Source organism: Myotis nattereri (genome assembly GCF_964212035.1).
Source record: "Myotis nattereri genome assembly, chromosome: 1".
Lineage (NCBI taxonomy): Eukaryota > Metazoa > Chordata > Mammalia > Chiroptera > Vespertilionidae > Myotis > Myotis nattereri.
The window spans coordinates 8,991,785-9,014,396 of record NC_138075.1 but is presented as its reverse complement, the minus strand read 5'-3'; the positions used below and the strand labels follow the sequence as shown (position 1 = coordinate 9,014,396).

At 52.0% G+C, this 22,612-nt stretch overlaps 1 protein-coding gene across 2 annotated transcripts in view; it reads left to right on the top strand.

Annotated features, from left to right (window-relative positions):
• LGMN (legumain) overlaps window positions 1–22,021 on the top strand; it is a 38,180-nt gene extending 16,159 nt beyond the window's left edge. For both annotated transcript variants that reach the window (XM_081089358.1, XM_081089359.1), the window contains exons 3-14: window positions 7,432–7,529; window positions 8,492–8,573; window positions 11,483–11,568; window positions 12,690–12,765; window positions 13,208–13,270; window positions 14,018–14,084; window positions 14,918–15,036; window positions 15,122–15,211; window positions 15,887–16,087; window positions 19,336–19,506; window positions 21,274–21,341; window positions 21,588–22,021. In XM_081089358.1, the coding sequence (XP_080945484.1) occupies window positions 7,432–7,529; window positions 8,492–8,573; window positions 11,483–11,568; window positions 12,690–12,765; window positions 13,208–13,270; window positions 14,018–14,084; window positions 14,918–15,036; window positions 15,122–15,211; window positions 15,887–16,087; window positions 19,336–19,506; window positions 21,274–21,341; window positions 21,588–21,630 (1,164 nt within the window). In that variant the 3' untranslated portion in view covers window positions 21,631–22,021. The remainder of the gene's footprint in view (window positions 1–7,431; window positions 7,530–8,491; window positions 8,574–11,482; window positions 11,569–12,689; window positions 12,766–13,207; window positions 13,271–14,017; window positions 14,085–14,917; window positions 15,037–15,121; window positions 15,212–15,886; window positions 16,088–19,335; window positions 19,507–21,273; window positions 21,342–21,587) is intronic.
• Window positions 22,022–22,612: the final 591 nt, after the last annotated feature.

Here is a 22,612-nt window from a genome sequence, read left to right as displayed (position 1 = left end):
GGCTGGGCAGTGTCTCCGCACCTGGGTGTCAGTTTTCTTATCTGTTGGGTAGGGGTTGTTTAGATAAGCTCTTGCGAGCTCTAAAATTGATGATTATTGAGTGAGCTCTAAAATTGATGATTATTGAGGGACGTTTGTATGCTAGCTGAATAGGACATTTGTTATAGCAAAATGACCCTTTTTCCTTTTAATACTTAACAATGGGCCTGACCCATTTCCAGAGGAGCAACCCGAGTCCACAGTGCTCGGCTCCAGGCTCCTCCTCCTCCTCCCCTCCCCGCTCCCCCTCCCCATGAGGTAGAAAGATGAGGTACTCAGTACGGGTCACCGATAGTGAACAGGCTGATTCATCAGCCACCCTGGTTTTTATACAACCAACTTAAAAAAATATTTGTTAAACATTATTAAGTGTAGGTATCCCATGAACCTTGCAACCAGAAAACCTTTTTTTTCTTCTTAGATGGTGCTAGTTTCCCTGGGTAAAATACTTAACATTGAAATAAAGGGAAGCAAGGCAGATTAAGTGGCTGCAGACTGAAATATTTGTTCCTGAAGGAGGGAGGACGACAGTGCGGAGGCCACAGAGGCCGAGCAGAGAGGAAACACATGTGCTGAGTCATTGCTGACCTCAGCCCCTGTCCCTGCTGGCCTGATACCGTCCCCAGCCAGCTGCCAACATTTGCTTTCTTGACTCTGGAGGCTAATCATTAAAAGCATTTGAGCCCGGCCGGCACGGCTCAGTGGTTGAGCATCGACCTATGAACCAGAAGGTCGGGGCACATGCTCGGTTGTGAGCTCGATCCTCAGTGTGGGGTGTGCAGGAGGCAGCTGATCAGTTATTCTCTCTTGTCGTTGATGTTTCTCTCTCTCCCTTTCTCTCCCTTCCTCTTTGTATTTAAAAAAAAAAAAAAAAAAGCATATGAAAGAACTTTCCCTGTAGAACCTACATAGATTTTTAAACACATTTTTATAAAGGCTTACATTTTCCTTGGATTAAGACAGCACTCATTATCACAAATTTCTTAATTGTAAACCAGGCACAATTAAGTCATCGCTAAGTGCTTTTCTGTGCTCTGTCTTGACGGAATTGGGTTCCCATTTTTGGCTGGGATTCATGAGTGACATTCTGAGTGTGGGGAGGGAAGGCCGGGGGTTGGCGATGCCCGCAGTGGCGGGGGCGTAAGCCAGCCTCTGGTGAGTGCAGGTGAGAGGGAGAGGTCCTGAAGTGCAGGCAGCCCATGGGGACAGCTGTACAGCCAGTCTGTCCTCCGACAGGCTTGCGAAGGGAAAAGACTAGGGCCTGGGAGCAGTGGGGCTGGACGTGGGTTTCTTTCAGGACTGAGGTTTGAGCTTGTGGAGAAGGGAGATCTGAGGCCTGGGAATGGCAGTGGGGGTGGTGGTTGATGTAGGTTGAAGGTGAAGTTCATTGTTATCAGGAGTTGGGAGGAGAGCCAGGAGAAAGAGGGTTGGTGGGGGGTGGAGGTCCTTGCAGGGCAATGGGCTCCGAAGGAGAAAGCTGTTTGGTGGTGTGTTGGCAGGAGGAGAAGCCCTGAGATTGCTCCCCCACTCACTCCCCTCTGCTGGTCTGGAGTTTGTGGTTGGAGTGGAGGGAAGGCTGTGAGAGAGTGTGTCCTGAGACCCCGAGGAGGCAGGTGGGGGTGTGGGTTCCAGCTGAGGCCCAGAGGGATAGGGGAAGTCTTGAGCTTGTACCTGTGGGAGGTGGAAGATGTGACGATGGAGGGTCTGAAAGACCACCTTTCCTTTTATGTTTAAAAAATGTGCCCCCTTATCACCTTTTAAAAACAGCTTCACTGAGGCATACGTTTCCTAGTACAAGTCGTAATTCACCTATGATCGTTGTACAGCTAAGTGGTTTTTAGTAAAGTCATACAGCGGTGCAAGCCTCACCAAAGCCCAGTTTTAGGACACATCCATCATTCTAGAAAGTTCCCTGGTGCCCTCTGCAGTCAGTCCTCCCTGTTTCTTCCCAGCCCCTGGTAACCATGGATCTGCTCTCTCTCTATTGTTTTGCCTTCTCTGGGCACTTCTTATAAATGGAATCAGGCAATATGTAGTCTTTTGTGTCTGGCTTTTCACTTAGCATAACGTTTTTGTGGTTAATCCATGTTGTTGCAGTTTTGTATTAAAAAGTGAAGCAGGCTTTTAAAGAGGGCACGGCGGGAAGGGACCAGGGAAGAGGGCAGGGCAGGACTGAGTTAGGGGAATGAAGTTAGCACAGGAGGCTGGTCTTGTCCAGGCCTGAGCATCGTGAAAGAGTGTGGGCTTTGGACTTGCACCGACCTCAGGCATCGGTCCCGCTCTCCGCTCCCTGCCGCATTAGTTTGAGCATATTACGCAATCTCCCTTTGAACCTCTGGTTCCCTCTGGATGATGTGAGGTAGTGCTGGGCTCAGGGAGGCAACCCCACAAAGCCCACACCCGAGCCAGTGCTCAGAGCAATGTCAGGTGGGTGTACAGAGCAGTGATGTTCGGTGTACACCTGTGGGATGAGCAGACCGTGAGAACCCTTCCCAACTCCTTCCCGGCTCGGAGGTGGACCCCTTCACAGTGCCTGAGGCCAGAGCGTGCCACCCGTATTGGCCTTTGTTCCAAGCAGGTTGTCCATTTAGCTGACAGTTGGCCTGGAGGCAGCAAGAGCAGACAGCAGCAGGCCAGGGGCTGCAGCCGGCAGTCACGGGGTGCATTAGCACGCCCATCGGAACTCCCGGCGCTAGCGCTGAAACATGCTGAGCTGAAGCGATCTCTGCTCAGTAGTCCCGAGGGTGAAGTCTTGCTCAATGCCCTCCCCTCAAAGGTTACCTCATATGGCCCTTCCGTTTTTAAGGGGAAAAACTCATACAGGACAGATATGATCAAGGGAAGTGAGTCAAGTAGCCTTCACCATTTCCAAATTTTTTTGACTTGGTTTCACCCTACTTTTATTTCTTCTGCGTGCTAGTAGATACTTGACTCATACAAAGAACCCCTGTGAGTTCAAGTTAGAGGCAACCAGGTGCCTCCAAGGACCCACGAGAGAATTGAGATGTGCCTTTGAGACCACTGTGTGGAGTGGACAATGGCACCAGGCACAGCGGGATTGGAACCTGGGTTTGAAGCACTGAGCCCTTCTGAGCTTGTTTCCATCTGTGAAATGGGGGTGCGGGCGTGGGTGACAGGGACAGGACAGCTTCCTGTCAAGGTGGTTTGAGGAGTCCAAGCAGCGTGGGAGAGCGCTAACCGGGACATGCCGAACCTGCCCTTTCTAAAAGATACAGCTCTATAGAAACATGTTTCACATATCACATGTAAGTCATCCATTCCCGGTGCACACTCATGATTTTTTAAGTAAATTTACCAAGTTGTGCAAACATCATCGTAAATTAGTTTTAGAACATCTCCATCTTCCCAATAAGGCCCCTCACACCTATTGGCAGTCCCTACAACCGGCTACCACTAACCCACTTTCTGTCTCCACAGACTTGCCATTTATGAACATTGCATGTACATGGAGCTATACAACATGTGGTCTTTTGTGTCTGGCTTCTGTTAGTGTAATGTTTGTGAGGTCTGTCTATGTTGTAACGTGTGTCAGGACTTCGTTTTCATTGCCAGAGAGTGTTAAAAGCGTATGGATAGACCACATTCTGTCAGTCCATGTACCAGTTGTTGGACATTGGGGTTGTTTCCATTTCTTGCCTGTTATGACCAACACTGCCAAGAACATTTGTGTGGATTAATGTGTTTCTTTTGGGCAGATACAGTAGAGTAGATTTGCTGGGTCATATGGCAAATTTATGTTTAACTTTTTAAGATGCTGTTAAACTGTTTTCCAAAGTGGCTGCATCATTTTATATTCCCTCAACAGTGAATGGAGGTTCTAGTTTCTCCACTTTCTCTCTAACACTTGTTTTGTCTGTCTAGCTGTGAAGTGGTATCTCATTGTGGCATATATGTACACACACACACACACACACACACACACACGCACACTCTAGAGGCCCAGTGCACGAATTCATGCACCAGTGGGCTCCCTTGGCCTGGCCTGTGGGATCGGGGCTGAAACTGGCTCTCTGACATCCCTGAGGGGTCCTGGATTGCAAGAGAGCGCAGGCCACCCCAGTGGTGCAGAATCAGGGCCAGGGAGGAACGCGGGAGGTTAGCCAGCTGGGGAGAGACCATGAGAGGGCTCGATTGGCCAGACCCCAGCAGCAAGCTAACCTACTGGTCAGAGCATCTGCCCCCTGTGGTTAGTGCATGTCATAGCAAGTGGTTGTGCCGCCTTAGCATATCATTAGCATATTGCGCTTTGATTGGTTGAACGGACGACTGGATGACAGACACTTAGCATATTCGGCTTTTATTATATAGGATTTTAATTGATCTTGGGGGGGCGGGGAGAGGAAGAGAGAGAGAGAAAAACATTGATGTGGCAGAGATATACATCGATCAGTTGCCTCCTGCACAGAGCTCTGACTAGAGATCGAACCCACCACCTAGGCATGTTCCCTCACTGGGAATCGAACCCACAACCTTTTGGTGCATGGGACAACCTCTTCAACCAACTGAGCCACACTGGCAAGGGCACAATGTAGTTTTAATTTGCATTTCCCTAATAACTAATGATATTGGGATCTTTTTGTATGCTCATTAGTCATTCATGATCTTCTTATTTTAAATTGAATTTATTGGAGTTACATTGGTTAATAAAATTATTTTGAATATTTCACACCAATCCCTTCTGGCCTAAGGTGTTTCTGTTGGGAAATCAGTTGACAGCCTTATGGGAGTTCCCTTATAGGTAACTGTCTTCCTCATGCTGCTCTTAAGATTCTCTCTTTGTCTTTAACCTTTAGCATTTTAATGATGATGTGTCTTGGTGTGGGCCTCTCTGGATTCATCTTGTTTGAGACTCTCTGGGCTTCCTGGGCTTGTGTGTCTGTCTCCTTCACCAGGTTAGGGAAGTTTTTAGCCATTATTTTTTCAAACATATTCTTGATCCCTTGCTCTCTTTCTCTTCCAATACTTCTATGACACAGGTGTTGTTACACTTGATATTGTTTGTCCCTTAGACTTTCCTCATTTTTAAAATTTCTTTTTTCTTTTCTTTTTTTTTTTGCTGGTTTAGGTGTTTTCTGTTATCTTGTTTTCTAAATTGCCGATTCAATCCTCTGTTTCATCTAACTAACCTGCCGTTCATTCCTTCTAGTGTATTCTTCATTTCAGATATTGTGTTCTTCGTTTATGATTTTTTTAAAATGGTTTCTATATCCTTCTTCATGTTTACTATCTCTTTAAGTTCTCACTGAGATCATTCATTCTCCTAAGTCCTTGAGCATCCTCATAACCATTGTTTTGAACTTTGCATCTGATACCTTGTTTGCTTCCATTTAATTTAATTCTTTTTCTGGGGATTTCTCCTGTTTTGTTTTTTTCATTTGGGTCATGTTTCTTTGTCTCCCCATTTTGTCTGTGTTTGTGTGTGTGTGTGTGTGTGTGTGTGTGTGTGTATTTGTCTCTTCGTATTGGGTAGATCTTCTATGACTCTCAAACTTGTTACGGTGGTTTTCTCTTCCAGGTGTCTTGTGGGGCTCAGTGGCGCAATTTTCCAGATCACCTGAGCTCCGTGCCCCAGGAATGTCTCTTTTGTGGGTAATGTGCTCTCTCCTGTTGTAGTTGAGTCTTGAATGCTGTTGGCCTATTCGTGGGTGGGGTTAACCGTCAGTCTGGCTGACTAAGGACAGACCTCGATCACGTTTTATGAGCCATGTGTAGGGCTGCCGCCCTAAGTGGAGTTGTTTCCAGCAAGGTCTGGAGCCTGCCAAGACCTCCCTTTGGGTGTGCCACCTGTGTGGTTAATTGTGCCAACTTCTGTTGTGGTCTGAAGCCCACCACTGGTTGTGCTGGTTCTGGGTCCACTTGGGTGGGATTCCAGTGCAGGTTGGTATCAGATGCTGCCTGTAACCAGCCTTGGGCTACCTGTGTGGAGTTACCACATAATCCACTGTTTTTGGCTGCCTCTACTGGGCCTGGGTGTGTGTGGTTGTATATCTTCTTACGTGATCTTTACTCAAATCTTTTTTTTCCTAGGTTGATTATTTTATTGAGGTACAAGAGTTCTTTGCAAATTCTGACAAGTCCTGTTAGATAATGTGTTTTGCAAATATTTTCTCTTCCTGGGTTGCTTGTCTTTTCATTTTCTTAATGGTGTCTTTTGAAGTGCTAAGGTTTTTCATTTTGATGATGTCCAATTTATCAAATTTTTTCTTTTATAGACCAGACTTTTGGTGATATATCTGTAACATCTTTGCAGTTATAACTCAAGGTTCCAAAGATTTTCTGTTGCCTTCCAAAAGTTTTGTTTTAGCCCTTACAGTTAAGTCTATGATCCACTTTGACCTAATTCTCACAAGAGTGAAGTGAGGGCCTACGTTCATCTCCTTGCATGTAGATATCCAAATAGTCTCAGCACCATTTGTAGAAAGACTGTTCTTTCCCTGGAGTAGTTTTGAAATCAGGAAGTGAAAGTCCTCCAACTCTGTTCTTTTTCAAAATTTGTCTATTCTAGGTCTTTTGCAATTTTAGGATCATCCTTGTCAATTTCTGCAAAAACCTGCTGATCTTTTTTTGAAAATTTACTAGTGCTAAGACTTCTGATCCATGAATATAAGATGCCTCTTTTTGTCTAGATCAGTGGTTCTCAACCTTCTGGCCCTTTAAATACAGTTCCTCATGTTGTGACCCAACCATAAAATTATTTCGTTGCTACTTCATAACTGTAACGTTGCTACTGTTATGAATCGTAATGTAAATATCTGATATGCAGGATGGTCTTAGGCGACCCCTGTGAAAGGGTTGTTCAACCGCCAAAGGGGTCATGACCCACAGGTTGAGAACCACTGGTTTAGATCTTTAATTTCCCTCAGCAATATCTTGTAATTTGCAGTGTGTGAGCACTGATTTTGTTAGATTTACTCTTTAAGTTTTTGTTTCTTATGAGCCTGTGTTCAGACAAGAGTAATAAATAATAGGTGAGTTGGTGGGTGTGTCTGCTCACTTCCACCATCATTGTAAGGGTGAGTTAAATCTAACATAATACTGATTTTCTTTTAAAGTCTCTTGTTACCTGTGGATGCAGTGGTGGTGGTTTGTATGTCCGTGTGTGTGTGTGTGTGTGTGTGTGTGTGTGTGTGTAGTCCACATGAATGTTAACTGCCTCATGAATAAGAGCTTGGATAATGGAGGCGGAGTGAGATTTTTAAAAATTGAGTGCAAAAATATAAATGTCTATGTTCTAAAATAATTTAAAGACCTGGCCAACAGGGAGCGACTCCCAGCATGCCTTCCTGGAGAAAGAACGTGCTGCTCGTTAGAACCCCAAACCTGGCCTCCCCCTGGGCAAAATCTAAGGCTTGCTGAAATCTTGTCTCCCAGGCAGATGCGTGCCACGCCTACCAGATCGTCCACCGCAACGGGATTCCCGACGAGCAGATCGTGGTGATGATGTACGATGACATCGCCAACTCTGAAGAGTAAGTATGCAGCGCTCTCGCGGGTGGCGTCCTTACACCAGTGGCCTCCCATTGGGATGAAACAGACTCGCAGGTGGAATGTCACAGGGCTGCTTCACGTAGAGCTTTGCACATAGCTTGGGGCACCCTGGCAGTGGCAGGGACATGGGCAGTGGGTGCCGAAGGGGGTTTGGGGTGGCGCTTTCGAAGTGTTGAAAGCACAATACGTTCCTCCTCCACCCGGAGACCTGGTCACTGGGTCCTGAGGTGCTTGTCCCTGACCTCCAAGCAGGCAGACAGCATGGGGGGGACCCTCCGCAACCTGTATGCAGAGGGCTCATTTGCAGGGTGGATCCCACCACCTTTACGTGCCTGTTTTACTATTACTGATTTAATTTATGTTTACAAATAGTTATGTCGCGCCTGCTTATCTGACTTCTGGAGGAGAGGAGGAACAGCAAGTCTGGGCACGAAACCTAGGCAGTGCGAATCTCCTCTGCTCCTGGTCACCCGCTGTGGCCCCCATGAAGGCCACTGCCCCGTCCCGAGATCACAGGGTAGCTCAGTTTCCACGCTGAGCTTTAACGCCTAAACTCTCTTGTTAACATCCTTGTCTGCCAGGCAGATGTGTGCCACGCTTACCAGACATGTCCCATCTTTTCCTACAAGTTGCTTTGCTCTGAGAGATCTCTGTGAGACGTGGCCCCGAGATGCTGTGTGGTTTCCAGCGGGAGGGAACCCAGGCACACCTAGGCTTTGGTCCCTGTTCTGAGTGTCAGAACTCGGACTTCACTGCTCCTGCCAAGAGCTTGACTTGCGGGATGACCGGGATCCCCAAGCTGCTAAAATCACTGCACTTGATGACTGTCAGGCGATGAGCAGTGTCTTAGACAGACAGACCGTTACTGTCTTTCTGTGTAACGGGCGTAGTTTTGAAGAGAGATTTCAGAGACATGTCAGAGTTTGTGTCCTTTGATTTTCAGAAACCCCACTCCAGGAGTTGTGATCAACAGGCCCAACGGCTCGGACGTGTACAAGGGGGTCCTGAAGGACTACACCGGGGAGGTGAGGCCGGCAGCATGTGGCCCTGGTGCCGGTTGCGTTTATTCTCATTTTTGTGATGATTTTCCTGTTTTGTGTATTTCTGGCATCAGAACCTCACTAAACTGGTTTCTGATTGGTGGTTCATGTTTGTATTAGGATTTGTGCTTGAGCAATTTTTGAGAGCTTTGATGGAAAGTAGAAGGAAAAAAGGAAAGAAAACAGTAAGAAATAAGTTGTAGTCTACCAATCTTTAGTTTCCAGTCTTTATATGTATTTACTAGAGGCCCAGTGCACAAAAATTTGTGCACTTGGGGGGGGGGGACACCCCTCAGCCCGGCCTGTGACCTCTCGCAGTCTGGGACCCCTCGGGGGTTGACCACCTGCTGACTTAGGCCTGCTCCCCGGGGGATTTGGCCTAAGATGGCAATCAGACATCCTTCTGGCAGCCCGGCAGCCCTCGGGGGATGTCCACTTGCCAGCAGAGAGCAGACCTAAGCTGCAGTCAGACAGCCTTAGCACTGCTGAGGAGGCAGGAGAGGCTCCCACCACCACCTCTGTACTGGCAGCCATCAGCCTGGCTTGTGGCTGAGCAGAGCTCCCCCATGTGGGAGCGCACTGACCACCAGAGGGCAGCTCCTGCATTGAGCGTCTGCTTCCTGGTGGTCAGTGTGTGTCATAGTGACCAGTCATTCCCAGTCTTTCTGCTGTTAGGGTCAGTTTGCATATTACCCTTTTACTACATAGGATAGAGGCCTGGTGCACGGGTGGGGGCTGGCTGGTTTGCCATGAAGGGTGTCCCGGATCAGGGTGGGAGTTCCGCTGGGGTGCCTGGCCAGCCTGGGTGAGGGGCTGATGGCTGTTTTCAGGCTGGCCACACCCCCTTTAGGGTGGGGGTCCCCACTGGGGTGCCTGGCCAGTCTGGGTGAGGGGCTGAGGGCCGTTTTCAGGCTGGCTGGGACTGAAGCTCCCAGCCTCTCCTTTTTTTTCCTTTTTTTTCCTGGGATTTATTTACCTTCTATAATTGAAACATTCTTGCTGTCACTGGCGCTCCCAGCTCAGGCCGCGGCCTGCTGAAAGCAGGTTTCTGGGGTTTGTTTAGTTTCTATAATTGAAACATTGTTGCTTTCGGGCTCAGAGCCGGGCGGCAGCAGGCGGGGAACCTTGGCTTCCTCCATCACTGGAGCAAGCAAGCCTCCTGCTCGCTTCAGCTGCGTGGCTGCCGGCCGCCATCCTTGTTGGCAGTTAACACATTGCGTACCGCATAGAAATCTCTAAGACATACGCCAGGGACCGCACGTTTTTGGGCAAACTGCACGTTATTTAAATTATCATAATGCACTTTAGGTGTTGTTTTTCTTTTTTTTTTTTAAATATATTTTATTGATTTTTTACAGAGAGGAAGGGAGAGAGATAGAGAGTTAGAAACATCGATGAGAGAGAAACATCGATCAGCTGCCTCCTGCACATCTCCTACTGGGGATATGCCCGCAACCCAGGTACATGCCCTTGACTGGAATCGAACCTGGGACCTTTCAGTCCGCAGGCCGACGCTCTATCCACTGAGCCAAACCGGTTTCGGCAGGTGTTGTTTTTCAATAATTATTTTTATTTACAAAAACAATTAAACAATTAAAGTTCCTAGTACTTTTTTAATGTATGGTACTGCGTAAAACATTTTCCTCTATGAAGAGGTACCAAACAAAATTTACATAAGTATCTAGATTCGCTCCTTTTTCCATGGGCGTGAAAAACGAGAACACTTGTGAGTGGTCCTTAACAGATGGCGCATGAAACACGAGAAAACTCCTGAGCGGTACGAAATGTGTTAATTTGCATATTGCCCTGATTAGCCAATGGGAAGCGTAGCGGAGGTACAGTTAATTACCCTTTTTGTCTTTTATTAGATAGGATTGATTTTTAGAGAGGAAGAGAGAGACAGAGAGTGTGAGAAACATCGGTGAGAGACATACATGGATCATCTGCCTCCTGCACGCCCCCCACTGGGGATCCAGCCCCCAACTCGGGCATGTGGCCTGACCAGGAATAAAACAGTGACCTCCTGGTTCATAGGTTGATGCTCAACCACTGAGCCACTCTGGCCGGGCTTCATCATCTCCTTTTCTTACTATGAGAGGGATCTTTCAGGAACTGATATTCCTGGTGATAAGTGTTTCTCTGAAGTTTAGCTGTCCTTTCAGTTTCAGTGTTCTCTCTTAAACTCAAGTACAGTTAAATTGAATGTACATGTAATATGGCTGATCCCTTCTTTATGAAATTGTTTCTACATAATTTTACAGGGTGGGGCCAAAGTTGGTTTACAGGTTTACAGTTTGTATGGGAAAGAATACAAAAATTAATAAAGAATAAACTTTCATGTACTTACAACTGTAAACCTACTTTGGCCCCACCCCGTGTAAGGAAATGTCTAGAATCGAAGTGGTGGGATTTTTGTTCCCCTTGGTGCTTTCCTGTGTTGCTTTGTTTTTAATGAGCGAGTATCAGTTTAGAAAATCTCCTTTAGGGACATCCCATGTCTTCGGGATTTGGCCTTTTAGGCGACAAGCTGGGCAAGGGTGGGCCCAGTGCAGACGTTCCTGCTGCCTCTTTGCCTTCTCCCGGGTGATATGCTCTTCCTCTACCTCCTACCCTACTGCCCGGCACCTTTGGGTCTCTCCGCACGGCCGTTCTACCGGCCGAGAAGGAACGCAGGCTTGCTCAGTGCATCAGCCAAAGACGAGATGTTCTTTGAGGAGAGGCCATGCACATGCCCTGGAGACATCAACCTTATTTGGGTCTTCCTTGGTTCCAAAGCGTTTGCTCTTAAACCTCGGGCCTTGGAGATGTGTGGGCTGGTGGCCTGGGTCTGCACAGACTCAGCAAACCTCTGATTTGGAATGACACGCCTGACTTCAACTCCCACTTCCTTGTAGGATGTCACACCGAAAAATTTCCTTGCTGTGCTGCGAGGCGATGAAGAAGCAGTGAAGGGCATAGGGTCCGGAAAGGTCTTGAAGAGGTAATGCCTGCTCGCTTTACGCCATCACACTTTTCTGAATGACCTGGCAGCCCAGAATCGAGTTGGTCTTGGCTCCCGACTTGGGAAACAGCAGAGCGGGGTGCTCTGTCCTGAGTTAAGACCGGTCGTGCAGGTTGGATGGCTCCTTTGGCAGCCCATCGCTGCACCACGTTAACCCTGTGACCCAGGGTCCCCCATCACGGATCCTAGTGCTGTACATTCCACGGCCAGTGGCACATCCCGAGACTGGTGTGAAGCCCCGCAGCTGTCAGGTCACAGGGCCACACCTGCCGCCAGCCCTGTGCTCTCACCACAGGGCAGCGCAGCGGGGGGAGCACACTTATGAGTCCGGAGCTAACCTTTGCGGTGGGAAAGCTCATACCAGTGCTTGCCCCGACGACGCCTGTGGGCGAGAGATGTGTCCTCTTTAGCTTCTCTTTCTGTAGCATTTTTACATGATGTCAGGGCCTTTAAAAGCATGCCTTCAGAGAGTCCCAGGTACTTGGCAAACAGCACTGTTGCTCTCACTCTAGGGAGGCCTGGGCACAGTAAGCTCATGTGCGTTAGAGCAGAGATGGACAGTTGTGTGGGATGCACCAAATTGGTTCCAAGGTAGCTAGCACATTTCTCCAGACTTGAAGCAGCGCCCCGAGTGGAATCCCTGGCGAGGGTGGGCAGGTGGGGTCCCTGACTGTGCAGGCCCGGGGCCCGGAGGGAGCTGGAGCTGGAGCTGCAGGACACGTTTGGATGTGTGTCCTGGCTCCCTTACTCACTTGGGGGACATCTGGTTAGAGCATGTGACTGCTTGGGATGAGGCCCAATTGCCAAAGGACCCTGCTCTGCAGATCACACCTGGTCTGTCTGATGAGCTGCCCAGCACTGGCCTCCTCCTGACTCAGTCCCAGGCCCTAGGATATGCCTTGTGCTCAGAATAGCACTCAGCTGGTCAGGGCGGCAGGCCTTGTGTTCCTTTTTGTACCTGGGTGGGGGACTGTAGTCCACAAACTTCTTAGTTTTGGTTTTTTTAGGGGGTGGGTGGGGTGGGGTGGATGGGTAAGGGCGACTTTTCAGAGAAATAGACTAGGAAACGGTGGATTCTGACTCCCATTCTCTCGTGGCAGCGGCCCCCAGGATCACGTGTTTGTTTACTTCACTGATCACGGAGCTACTGGACTACTGGCCTTTCCTAACGACGATGTGAGTTTTCCTCAACACGAGGGTGGGGAGCAGAACGCGGTGGTGCCGTTAAACCCTCGATGTGGGTTCCTGGCGTCCCACCAGGGTGGTGTGTGGGGCACACATTTAGCAGCTTGAAATCTCCCCGGGGCACCCCCTCCAGCCACTTTTCCCGACATTTCTCCACATATCACTGCCTCAGGGGCTGTCTCAGCACCTGGGAGCCTTGCACTTCACACAGTAATAGACCCCTGTCCCTGAACGCTGTGGGCAGAGTGAGGAGTGCGGAAGCATGTTCTGCCCTTTTTAAATCTGTGAATAAACCCTTGGGTGACTGACATCTGGATGCTGCTCACTAGGACCGTTTCTGGGGATCGGTAAATACGAATTCCAAAGCGCATTAGGACTTCACTGTGGGTTACCTGGAGGTCCTGATCTGAATGCCAGTATTCTTACCTTTTAGCTTCATGTGAAGGACCTGAATGAGACCATCAAGTACATGTACAAACACAGAAAGTACCAAAAGGTAAGGTTGGCTTTGGGGTGGCTGTGGGGGGCGGTACGAGGAAGGCAGCGGACGCAGCGCCCACCTCCGGGATGTGCCTCTGACTCTGGGCGGCAGTGTTTTCTGGAAAGGGGGCCCTTTCGGTCAGTTTCCCAGGATGGACCTTTTCTGCTCCTAGGACTTTAGCTAGTAGATCAGAATCACGGGCATCTTGTTGCAACAAAGAGTGTGAGTCCCATTCCGGAGTTTCACTCAGGGCTGGGGAGAGGCCTGAGAATTTGCCTTCGAGTTGGCGCTGAGCTGCTGGGCCTGGGACCGTACCTTGAGGAGCACTGTTCCTAGGACTGTCAGCAACGTGGTGCAGTTGGGAGGAACATGTCACCATGTTATTTTCACCTTGGCCCTCGCTCGCCTGTAGCATCCTTAATAGAAGGTGCACAGCTCAGGCCCGGACGTGGTGGCACCGTGGGAAGACAGCCGGCCACCCCAGCTCCCCGTGCTGGATGGTGAAAGTGTCCTTTGCATCGTCTGAGGCTCCATTTTCCCGCATTCTTTCAGCTAATAGATGGTTTATTCTATCAGTGACGAATAAACTCGAGTCCTTCTGGTCTGTGTGGCAGCAGCTTCTGCAGCCTCTGGCAGCAGAGATGTCTCCCAAAGCAAAAGCGAAAGACTCTTAGGGTGGGTCAGAGCGGGCAGAGCCGAAGCAGCTTTGGGGAGCGTCTGCCTGGCCGAGGGCTGAGCCCACCTGTCTCGTTCACCTCGCAGATGGTGTTCTACATTGAAGCCTGCGAGTCTGGGTCCATGATGAGACACCTGCCCACCGACATCAATGGTAGGTGGTGGGAGCCCTGGCCTCTGAGCCAGGCCGGGTGAGCCCGTGGCTCGCGGGTGCAGTTGGTCAATCTCTGATTCTGCCACTGTGAAGAACCAAGACGTCTACATAAGCGGGGGCCTAGGGCAGCCGTCGAAGTGGGGAGATAGGTGTGGGCAGCTCTGGGCTCCCTCTAGTCCTCGGGGATTAGTGGCCAGAGAAGAAGGAATCAGCACGTGAGTGTCACGGTGCTCGTCCAGGGTTTGTAAAGCTCCGTGGATCCACCATCGCCGTCTTGGGACTAGCCTGGTCCTCTGAGGCGTGGTGCTTGCTGGCTCTGGTCTTGGCCAGGTGACTACCCTCTTGACCCTCAGGTATTCCGCCTGTAAAATGGGTGTAACGGTAACGCCTGTTTATTTGTTTATCATTTTAAGTGATAACATTTGTCAGGCACAGTTCTGAGCCTGAAATGGTTGCTATTGCAGAGGTTGAGCCAGCCTGTTCCGTCCATAAATGTCAACTCTCTCCAGAAACTAAGTGCGGTGCATATTCTTCCAGTTGCCGGAGCTGTTGAAATCTTGCAGCGTTATTCCAGAACAGCTCCATGTCCTAAAAGCCCACGTGCCTGGTTACTGCTGTCCCAAGTGCCCATCAGCTGGCTTCTCCTCCTTCCACGTGTCATTTGAGTCGCGTAATCGTAACTGAGCGAACAGAGCTGGGTGCGCGGCGTCTCCCCACCCTCCCTGTGCTGACCGAGGATGGCACTTTGCACCGAAGGAGGAAAGACTCAGCTTCACGTGGAATCCACAGCAGAGAATAAAACGTGACTGAAAGGTGTCTTTAATCCCTCGCAGTTTATGCAACGACTGCCGCCAATCCCGACGAGTCATCCTACGCCTGTTACTACGATGAGCAGAGGTCCACGTACCTGGGGGACTGGTACAGCGTCAACTGGATGGAGGACTCGGACGTGGTGAGCCCTTCAGGGCAGTCTGTCCAGCTGAGGCTTAGCCTTCAGGCTGGGATGGTTGAGGGACCTACTGTTCACATTTTTGCAGGAGGACTTGACCAAGGAGACTCTGCACAAGCAGTACCAGCTGGTAAAGACCCACACCAACACCAGCCACGTCATGCAGTATGGGAACAAGGTGAGTCTTGTCGGTCCCCAGTCCCTGGCCGCGGACGTTAAGTCTTGGTGAAGGAGCGGGGCCTGGGGGAGAGATGGCTGGGGTAGGGGTGGCCTCGCCTCTCATGGGCACTCCATCCTGGGAACCTGATTAGGCTTTGGAATCGGACCTTGCTAGGGTCAAACTGGCAAAGTCGTGAGACTTAGGGGCAAGCTACCTAACCTGGGTCTTCATTTCCTCCATGGTCAGAGCCCTCGCGTGTGGGGTAATTAGGGGCATTCAAGAAGGTCATGCGTGAAAAACACTAAACATGGGCCAGGCACATGGGGAGGTCCCTGCGTCGGCAGCTGCTCCAGCTTCCCTGGCAGGGCCCACAGAACCCATGCCTCGGATGGCCCGGGTCCTGCCTCGCTCTGCAAGTTGCAGGCGTTACCTTGAACCTTTGGCTGTAAGTTAGAGACGTTCCCCTTCCAACTCTGTCTAGAGGGTCCTAGGTCGTGAAATAGGTTCACCAGGGCTGTCTGGACAAGGTTGCAGCCAGTTTTTAGGCTGCGATGCTGGCCCTTCAGTGGTACCGAAACTATGCGGCATGAACTGTGGGCCTCCAGGACCAGGGTGAGGCTGGCCCATCTGCTCTTCCCATTCCAACCAGTTTCTCTCTCTCTCTCTCTCTCCCCCCCCGCGCCTCCCCCGCAGTCCATCTCTACCATGAAACTGATGCAGTTCCAGGGTGTGAAACACAAAGCCAGCGCTCCCATCTCCCTGCCTCCCGTCCCACACCTGGACCTCACTCCGAGCCCCGAGGTGCCCCTCATGATCATGAAGAGGAAGCTGATGCTCACCAACGACCTGCAGGAGTCCAGGCGTCTTGTCGAGCAGATCCACAGGCACCTGGAGGTGAGTCCTGGGATGGGGGCCGCTCCCGGCCTCGCGCGCTGGGTCTCTGCCTCCCAAGTGCTGCTGGGAGCCGGGGGCCGAGCTCTGGGGCCACCCCTCCTCCTGCACGTGAGAGTTGGTGGGAAAGGACCCTGGCCTTGGTTTCTGTGTAGATAGAAGGCCCTGAGCAGGGCAGAGGTGGTCTTCATTCTTCATTGGTGGATGACCTTGACCTCCGGGTGCAGGGAGCAAAGGAGTAGGGCCTTTGCTGTGTACTGCCCAGAGCCCACAGCAGATGGGCGGGTATATTTTCCCTTTCATTCCTGGTTTTTTAGACATTTTCATTTTGATGCTTGGTGAGTTATTAATCATGTTTCTATATTTTAAATCCAGTCTACTAAAATGTCTACTGCCTTAGGAAACCCTAGTCAGAGCCTAAAATCCTTAAGATGCTTGGGCTGTCTTTTATGGTCACGGAGTTTGTTGTCAGTAGCTCGTCCACTTGCTTGGAGCTGGCAGAATTACCTGGCAAATCACAGCTGTGCGGCGAGCACCCCAGGCAGGCACCCACTGGGGTGCTGGGCGGGGCTGGCGGTCCCGGCAGCAGAGCCAGCTCCATGTTCACGCCGTCCCCTGTGTTCACGCCGTCCCCCGTGTTCACGCTCACCCCCGTGTTCACGCCGTCCCCTGTGTTCACGCCGTCCCCTGTGTTCACGCCGTCCCCCGTGTTCACGCTCACCCCCGTGTTCACGCCGTCCCCCGTGTTCACGCCGTCCCCCGTGTTCACGCCGTCCCCTGTGTTCACGCTCATCCCTGTGTTCACGCCGTCCCCCGTGTTCACGCCGTCCCCCGTGTTCACGCTCATCCCCCGTGTTCACGCTCATCCCTGTGTTCACGCTCATCCCTGTGTTCACGCCAACCCGTGTTCACGCCGTCCCGTGTTCACGCTCATCCCTGTGTTCACACTGTCCCCCGTGTTCACGCCGTCCCCTGTGTTCACGCTCATCCCTGTGTTCACACTGTCCCCTGTGTTCACGCTGTCCGTGTTCACGCCGTCCCGTGTTCACGCCGTCCCCTGTGTTCACGCTCATCCCTGTGTTCACGCTCATCCCTGTGTTCACGCCAACCCGTGTTCACGCCGTCCCCTGTGTTCACGCCGTCCCCTGTGTTCACGCCGTCCCCTGTGTTCACGCCGTCCCGTGTTCACGCCGTCCCCCGTGTTCACGCCGTCCCCTGTGTTCACGCCGTCCCCTGTGTTCACGCCGTCCCCTGTGTTCACGCTCACCCCCGTGTTCACGCTCACCCCCGTGTTCACGCTCATCCCTGTGTTCACGCCGTCCCCTGTGTTCACGCTCACCCGTGTTCACGCTCACCCCTGTGTTCACGCTCACCCCTGTGTTCACGCCGACCCGTGTTCACGCCGTCCCCTGTGTTCACGCCGTCCCCTGTGTTCACGCCGTCCCCTGTGTTCACGCCGTCCCCTGTGTTCACGCCGTCCCCTGTGTTCACGCCGTCCCCTGTGTTCACGCCGTCCCCTGTGTTCACGCCGTACCCTGTGTTCACGCCGTCCCCTGTGTTCACGCCGTCCCCTGTGTTCACGCCGTCCCGTGTTCACGCCGTCCCCTGTGTTCACGCCGTCCCCTGTGTTCACGCTCATCCCTGTGTTCACGCTCATCCCTGTGTTCACGCTCATCCCTGTGTTCACGCTCATCCCTGTGTTCACGCCAACCCGTGTTCACGCCGTCCCCCGTGTTCACGCCGACCCCTGTGTTCACGCCGTCCCCTGTGTTCACGCCGTCCCCTGTGTTCACGCCGTCCCCTGTGTTCACGCCGACCCCTGTGTTCACGCCGTCCCCTGTGTTCACGCCGACCCCTGTGTTCACGCCGTCCCCTGTGTTCACGCCGACCCCTGTGTTCACGCTGTCCCCCGTGTTCACGCCGTCCCCTGTGTTCACGCCATCCCCTGTGTTCACGCCGACCCCTGTGTTCACGCTGTCCCCCGTGTTCACGCCGTCCCCTGTGTTCACGCCGTCCCCTGTGTTCACGCTGTCCCCCGTGTTCACGCCGTCCCCTGTGTTCACGCTCATCCCTGTGTTCACGCTGTTCCCTGTGTTCACGCTGTTCCCTGTGTTCACGCTCATCCCTGTGTTCACGCTGTTCCCTGTGTTCACGCTGTTCCCTGTGTTCACGCTGTCCCCTGTGTTCACGCCGTCCCCTGTGTTCACGCTCACCCCCGTGTTCACGCCGTCCCCTGTGTTCACGCTGTCCCCCGTGTTCACGCTGTTCCCTGTGTTCACGCTGTCGGCAAGCACGGGGATTGACGTGCTGGGCGGAGCGTAGCCTGAGTTTTCCAGAGAAGAGAAACATCTGTGATGTGTTTTAAATTCATATACAGGGTGGGGCTACAGTTGGCTTACAGTTTGCACAAAACACAGTTATTCTTGTGTTGTTATTTAGTAACTATTGTGTAATTTCCCATAGGAACAACGTAAACTTACTTACTTTTCCTCACCCTGTATCTGATAATCCCTACGGTGGGTCTCCTGCACTGTTGCGCTGTAATAACCAGGACATAATGCTTCTTGTCCATCCCACAGTGTGATCATCATTGTCATACTTCTTTAGCTTTAGGCCGATTTACACTCTTAAAATTATTCACCCCAGAGAGCTAATATTTATGTGGGTTATATCAGTATTTCCTGCATTAGAAATGAACACTGAGATTTAAAAAGTATTAAATCATTTAGAAATGAAAATAATTTTTGTTACTGTTAATCCTTACCCGAGGATATTTTTCAATTGATTTTTAGAGAGAGTGGAAGGGAGGGAAAGAAGGTGGGGAAAGAGAGAGAGAGGGAAAGAGAGTGTGTGAGAGAGACACATCCATTGGTTGCCTCCCGCTCGATCCCTGACCAGAACCAGGGACTCAAGCCTGCAACCCAGGTACATGTCTCTGATCGGGAATCAGCCCTTGACCCTTTGGACATCAGTCTATTTGGGAGGTGAACCTTTCCCTTCTTTCCGTGGAGTGGGCCCCATGCCCGCTCCTAAGCTATTTAGATGCCAATATGTCCGTAAGGCACGGGATTCTCAAGGTCTCCGGCTGTCACAGGCGCCACATCTTCCGCCGCCTGCAGGGTGCACCTGTTGGCGTCTGTTTTAACATACGGGGGTGGGGGCTGTGGGAAGAGAAGCTCCCGACCCACCCAGGGTCCCGAGAGAGGCCTGGTGAAGTATAACACATTTCAAAAAGATGCATTTCCTCACAGAGCAGGCATATCATGGAGAAGTCGGTGCGAAAGATCGTCTCCTTGCTCACGAGGTCTGATGACGAGGCGGAGAGGCTCCTGTCCGAGAGGGCCCCGCTCACGGCGCACAGCTGCTACCAGGCCGCCGTGTCCCACTTCCGCACGCACTGCTTCAACTGGCACTCCCCCACGGTAAGCCGGGACGGGCGGGGCCGCTGCGGCTACGCCCCGGCTCCCCTGGGCCAGTGGGGCCTTGCCCTGCATCCTAACCCCAAAGCTACAGCACTGTCCATGGAACCTTGTCACAGGGTCCACCCAGGCTGAGAACAATGGGCTCATTCAGCGGGGTGAGAGGAAGAAGGTTGTCAGACTCGCTGACCATAAGTGCTGGCCCCGTGGGTGGGAGTTCCCCAGCCGTAGATGTCTCAACTCCCCTTCTCTTCATACCTCTGTCCCTGCCACACCCACCCCTCACCCCTGCCCTCCACACCAGCCACACAGGTTTTTCTCCCTTTTGGATCTGCTCTGGCTGCTCCCCAAGAAATACTGTCGAAGCCAGGCCTTGGCCATGGAGGCGGAGGGGTGCCGAGGGTGGAAGGTCCCAGCAAGCCTCCTCTCCGTTCAGGACCATGTGGTGCTTGACCCTTCCGGGGAAGGGTCAGCAACCTGGCCCACAGGTCAAGGCCTGCCCGAAGCCCGTGGGTCCCCTCCACTCCCGTTTTTTTTTTTAAATATATATATTTTATTGATTTTTTACAGAGAGGAATGGAGAGGGATAGAAAGTTAGAAACATCGATGAGAGAGAAACATTGATCAGCTGCCTCCTGCACACTCTCCACTGGGGATGTGCCCACAACCCAGGCACATGCCGCCGACCAGAATCGAACCCAGGACCCCTCAGTCCGCAGGCCGACGTTCTATCCACTGAGCCAAACCGATTAGGGCTCCACTCCCGTTTTTATAAACAAAGTTTTCTTGGGACTCAACTGCATTTGGTGGTCACATTGCACTGCAGGAGAGCTGAGTGGCCATTCAGCCCGCAGACCACAATACCTGCTCTTCTGGCCCTTCACAGAGAGAGCCTGCCCCTCCTGCTGGAGCTGTGTCCTTCAGTATGGTAGTCACTAGCCTCTTGTGGCGACTTGAATTTAGATTTAAAATAGTTAAGATGAAGTAACATGTGAAGCCCAGTTCCTTAGCCGCACCAGCCACATTTCCTGTGTCCAGTAGCCACACGTGAGCAGCGGCTCCCACATGGACCCTGCAGCACGTTTCCATCGTGGCCGAAGGCTCCATCAGGCTGTGATGCGCAGGCCGTGGTCACGTGGGCTTCCAAGGAAGGGTCCTGGCCACGCGGGAGGTAGCTCTCCAGTATGAGGAAGCTTTTGTTTTTTTCACTTATTTAACACAGTTCTCTCCTTATTCATTTAACAATTTAAAACTTCCCATTTATCGGATGGATATTCTTTGCAATGCTTCTTGCCTCTGGAATTGCACACAGTGAATCTCCTTTTCCTCGTGAGAGTTTTCCGATTCCCCTGAAGTTTTCTTCAAGATGAGCATCCCCGGGTATTCGGGTCTTAGCCTGTTAGGGTCCGGCTTGGCATTCACTTACCATCCGTCTCCCTCATCCGCGTGTCCCTCCCAGAACGAGGTTCCAAGAAGCAGAAGCTGGTGGCCAGGGGAGGTGCTGGGTGCCAGAGGGAGCAGGGCCTGAGGGCTCTCCCCCAGGAGTCCTCACCTGGGCTGCGTGCTCTCGGGGGCCTGCCCACCCACACAGGTGCCTTGGGGGGATGGTTCATAAATCTTACCAGCTTATCAAAAGGTGGGGAGGGGGTCCATGACCCCAAAGAGGTCAAGAATCACTATTCAAGATGCTTCACCTCTGTCACCATGAAAGTGAAGAGCGGATTGCGTGGTGCGGTGATGCCTGATTGTGTCTGGTCTGTTTCCCTCCAGTACGAGTACGCTCTGAGACATCTGTACGTGCTGGTCAACCTCTGTGAGAAACCCTACCCGATCGACAGGTGAGCCAGCGCATGGCACTTAAGGTCATTGTCACTCAGAGCAGAGGGAGCGGCGCCGCTCTCCCTCCTGCCAGTGGGCAGCGGGCTTCTGCCTCCGCCTGTAGCCACACGAGACCCGCGGAAGCAGCAGAAATAGCTGCCTTCTCCGTGGCCGTCACAAGTGACTGCCTGCTGCGTGCTGGGCTACGTTGGTCTCTGCGTCTCCAGAGTTGACCTGCTTCACCAGCTTCTTCCCGTTTCTTGCAGAATAACATCGTCCATGGACAAGGTGTGCCTTGGCTACTACTGAAACGCTGCCGTCTCGCTGCTTTTCCAAGCATGAACACCGTCCCTGGGAGTGTGCTGACAGGAGGTGGATGGAGCGAGGGGAGGCCGGGCCTTTCGCCGGGCCTGCTCACCTTTCGCCCTCCCCGTCTCCTGCAGCCCGTGGGAGGCTCTGAAACCTCAGGTTTGGCCGGTTGAAGGGCCTGTTGGCTTTCCAAGAGGCTCTTTGCCTGTTTGTGTTAAGAGGCAAGGAGTTCGCTTGGGCTGCTGTAGCCAGCGAGACTCTCTGGGCTGAGGAGCTGGAAGCTGGAGCCTCGAGTCTTCAGGATGGAAAACTACTTTTAGAAAATAATACAAGTTTTGATTGCTTTTTATGTTTTATTCCTCAATAATGGACAATAAAGGTTGTAACTGAAGCCGAGTGTTAATTTGGGGCCCGTGACTCTGCAGTCAGGCCCTGGCCTCCCCTCTCTGCCTCCCTCCCGGCCGCCCTGCATCCGCCCCTCTGCCGGCCTGCACCGGGCAGCCTCCTGTGCCTCCCCCCCTCTGCCGCCTGCACCGGGCAGCCTCCTGTGCCTTCACCGCTGCTCTTCCTCTTGCCTCAGTGCCTTGCCCTCCACCTCACAGAGCCTCACCGTGTATCTGGAAGTGCCGCCTCTCCCCCGAACCTTCATCTTCCTCTTCTCCCCACCCTTCTCCCCTGTCTGCGCCTTCTTTGCATCTCTCAGCAGGTGTCAGGGTCGGCCCTACACCAGTTGGGGGGTGGGTGGGGGAGGCGTGCCCTAGGGTTATCGCAGCTCCGCCAGGGCCACGGCGGCCTGACTTTGTGTCCCTTGGCTGGTGCCCGCGCAGGGAGTGCTCACAGTGGGTTCGTTAAAGACAAGTAAGAGGAGCAGGAACTGCAGCCACACAGCGGGGCTTTATGCAGCAACGAGAAGGAAAGGAGCCAGTGACATGCTGGACATTAGGCCAAGTGAGAGGAGCCTGTCTGCGCGATCCCATCGATG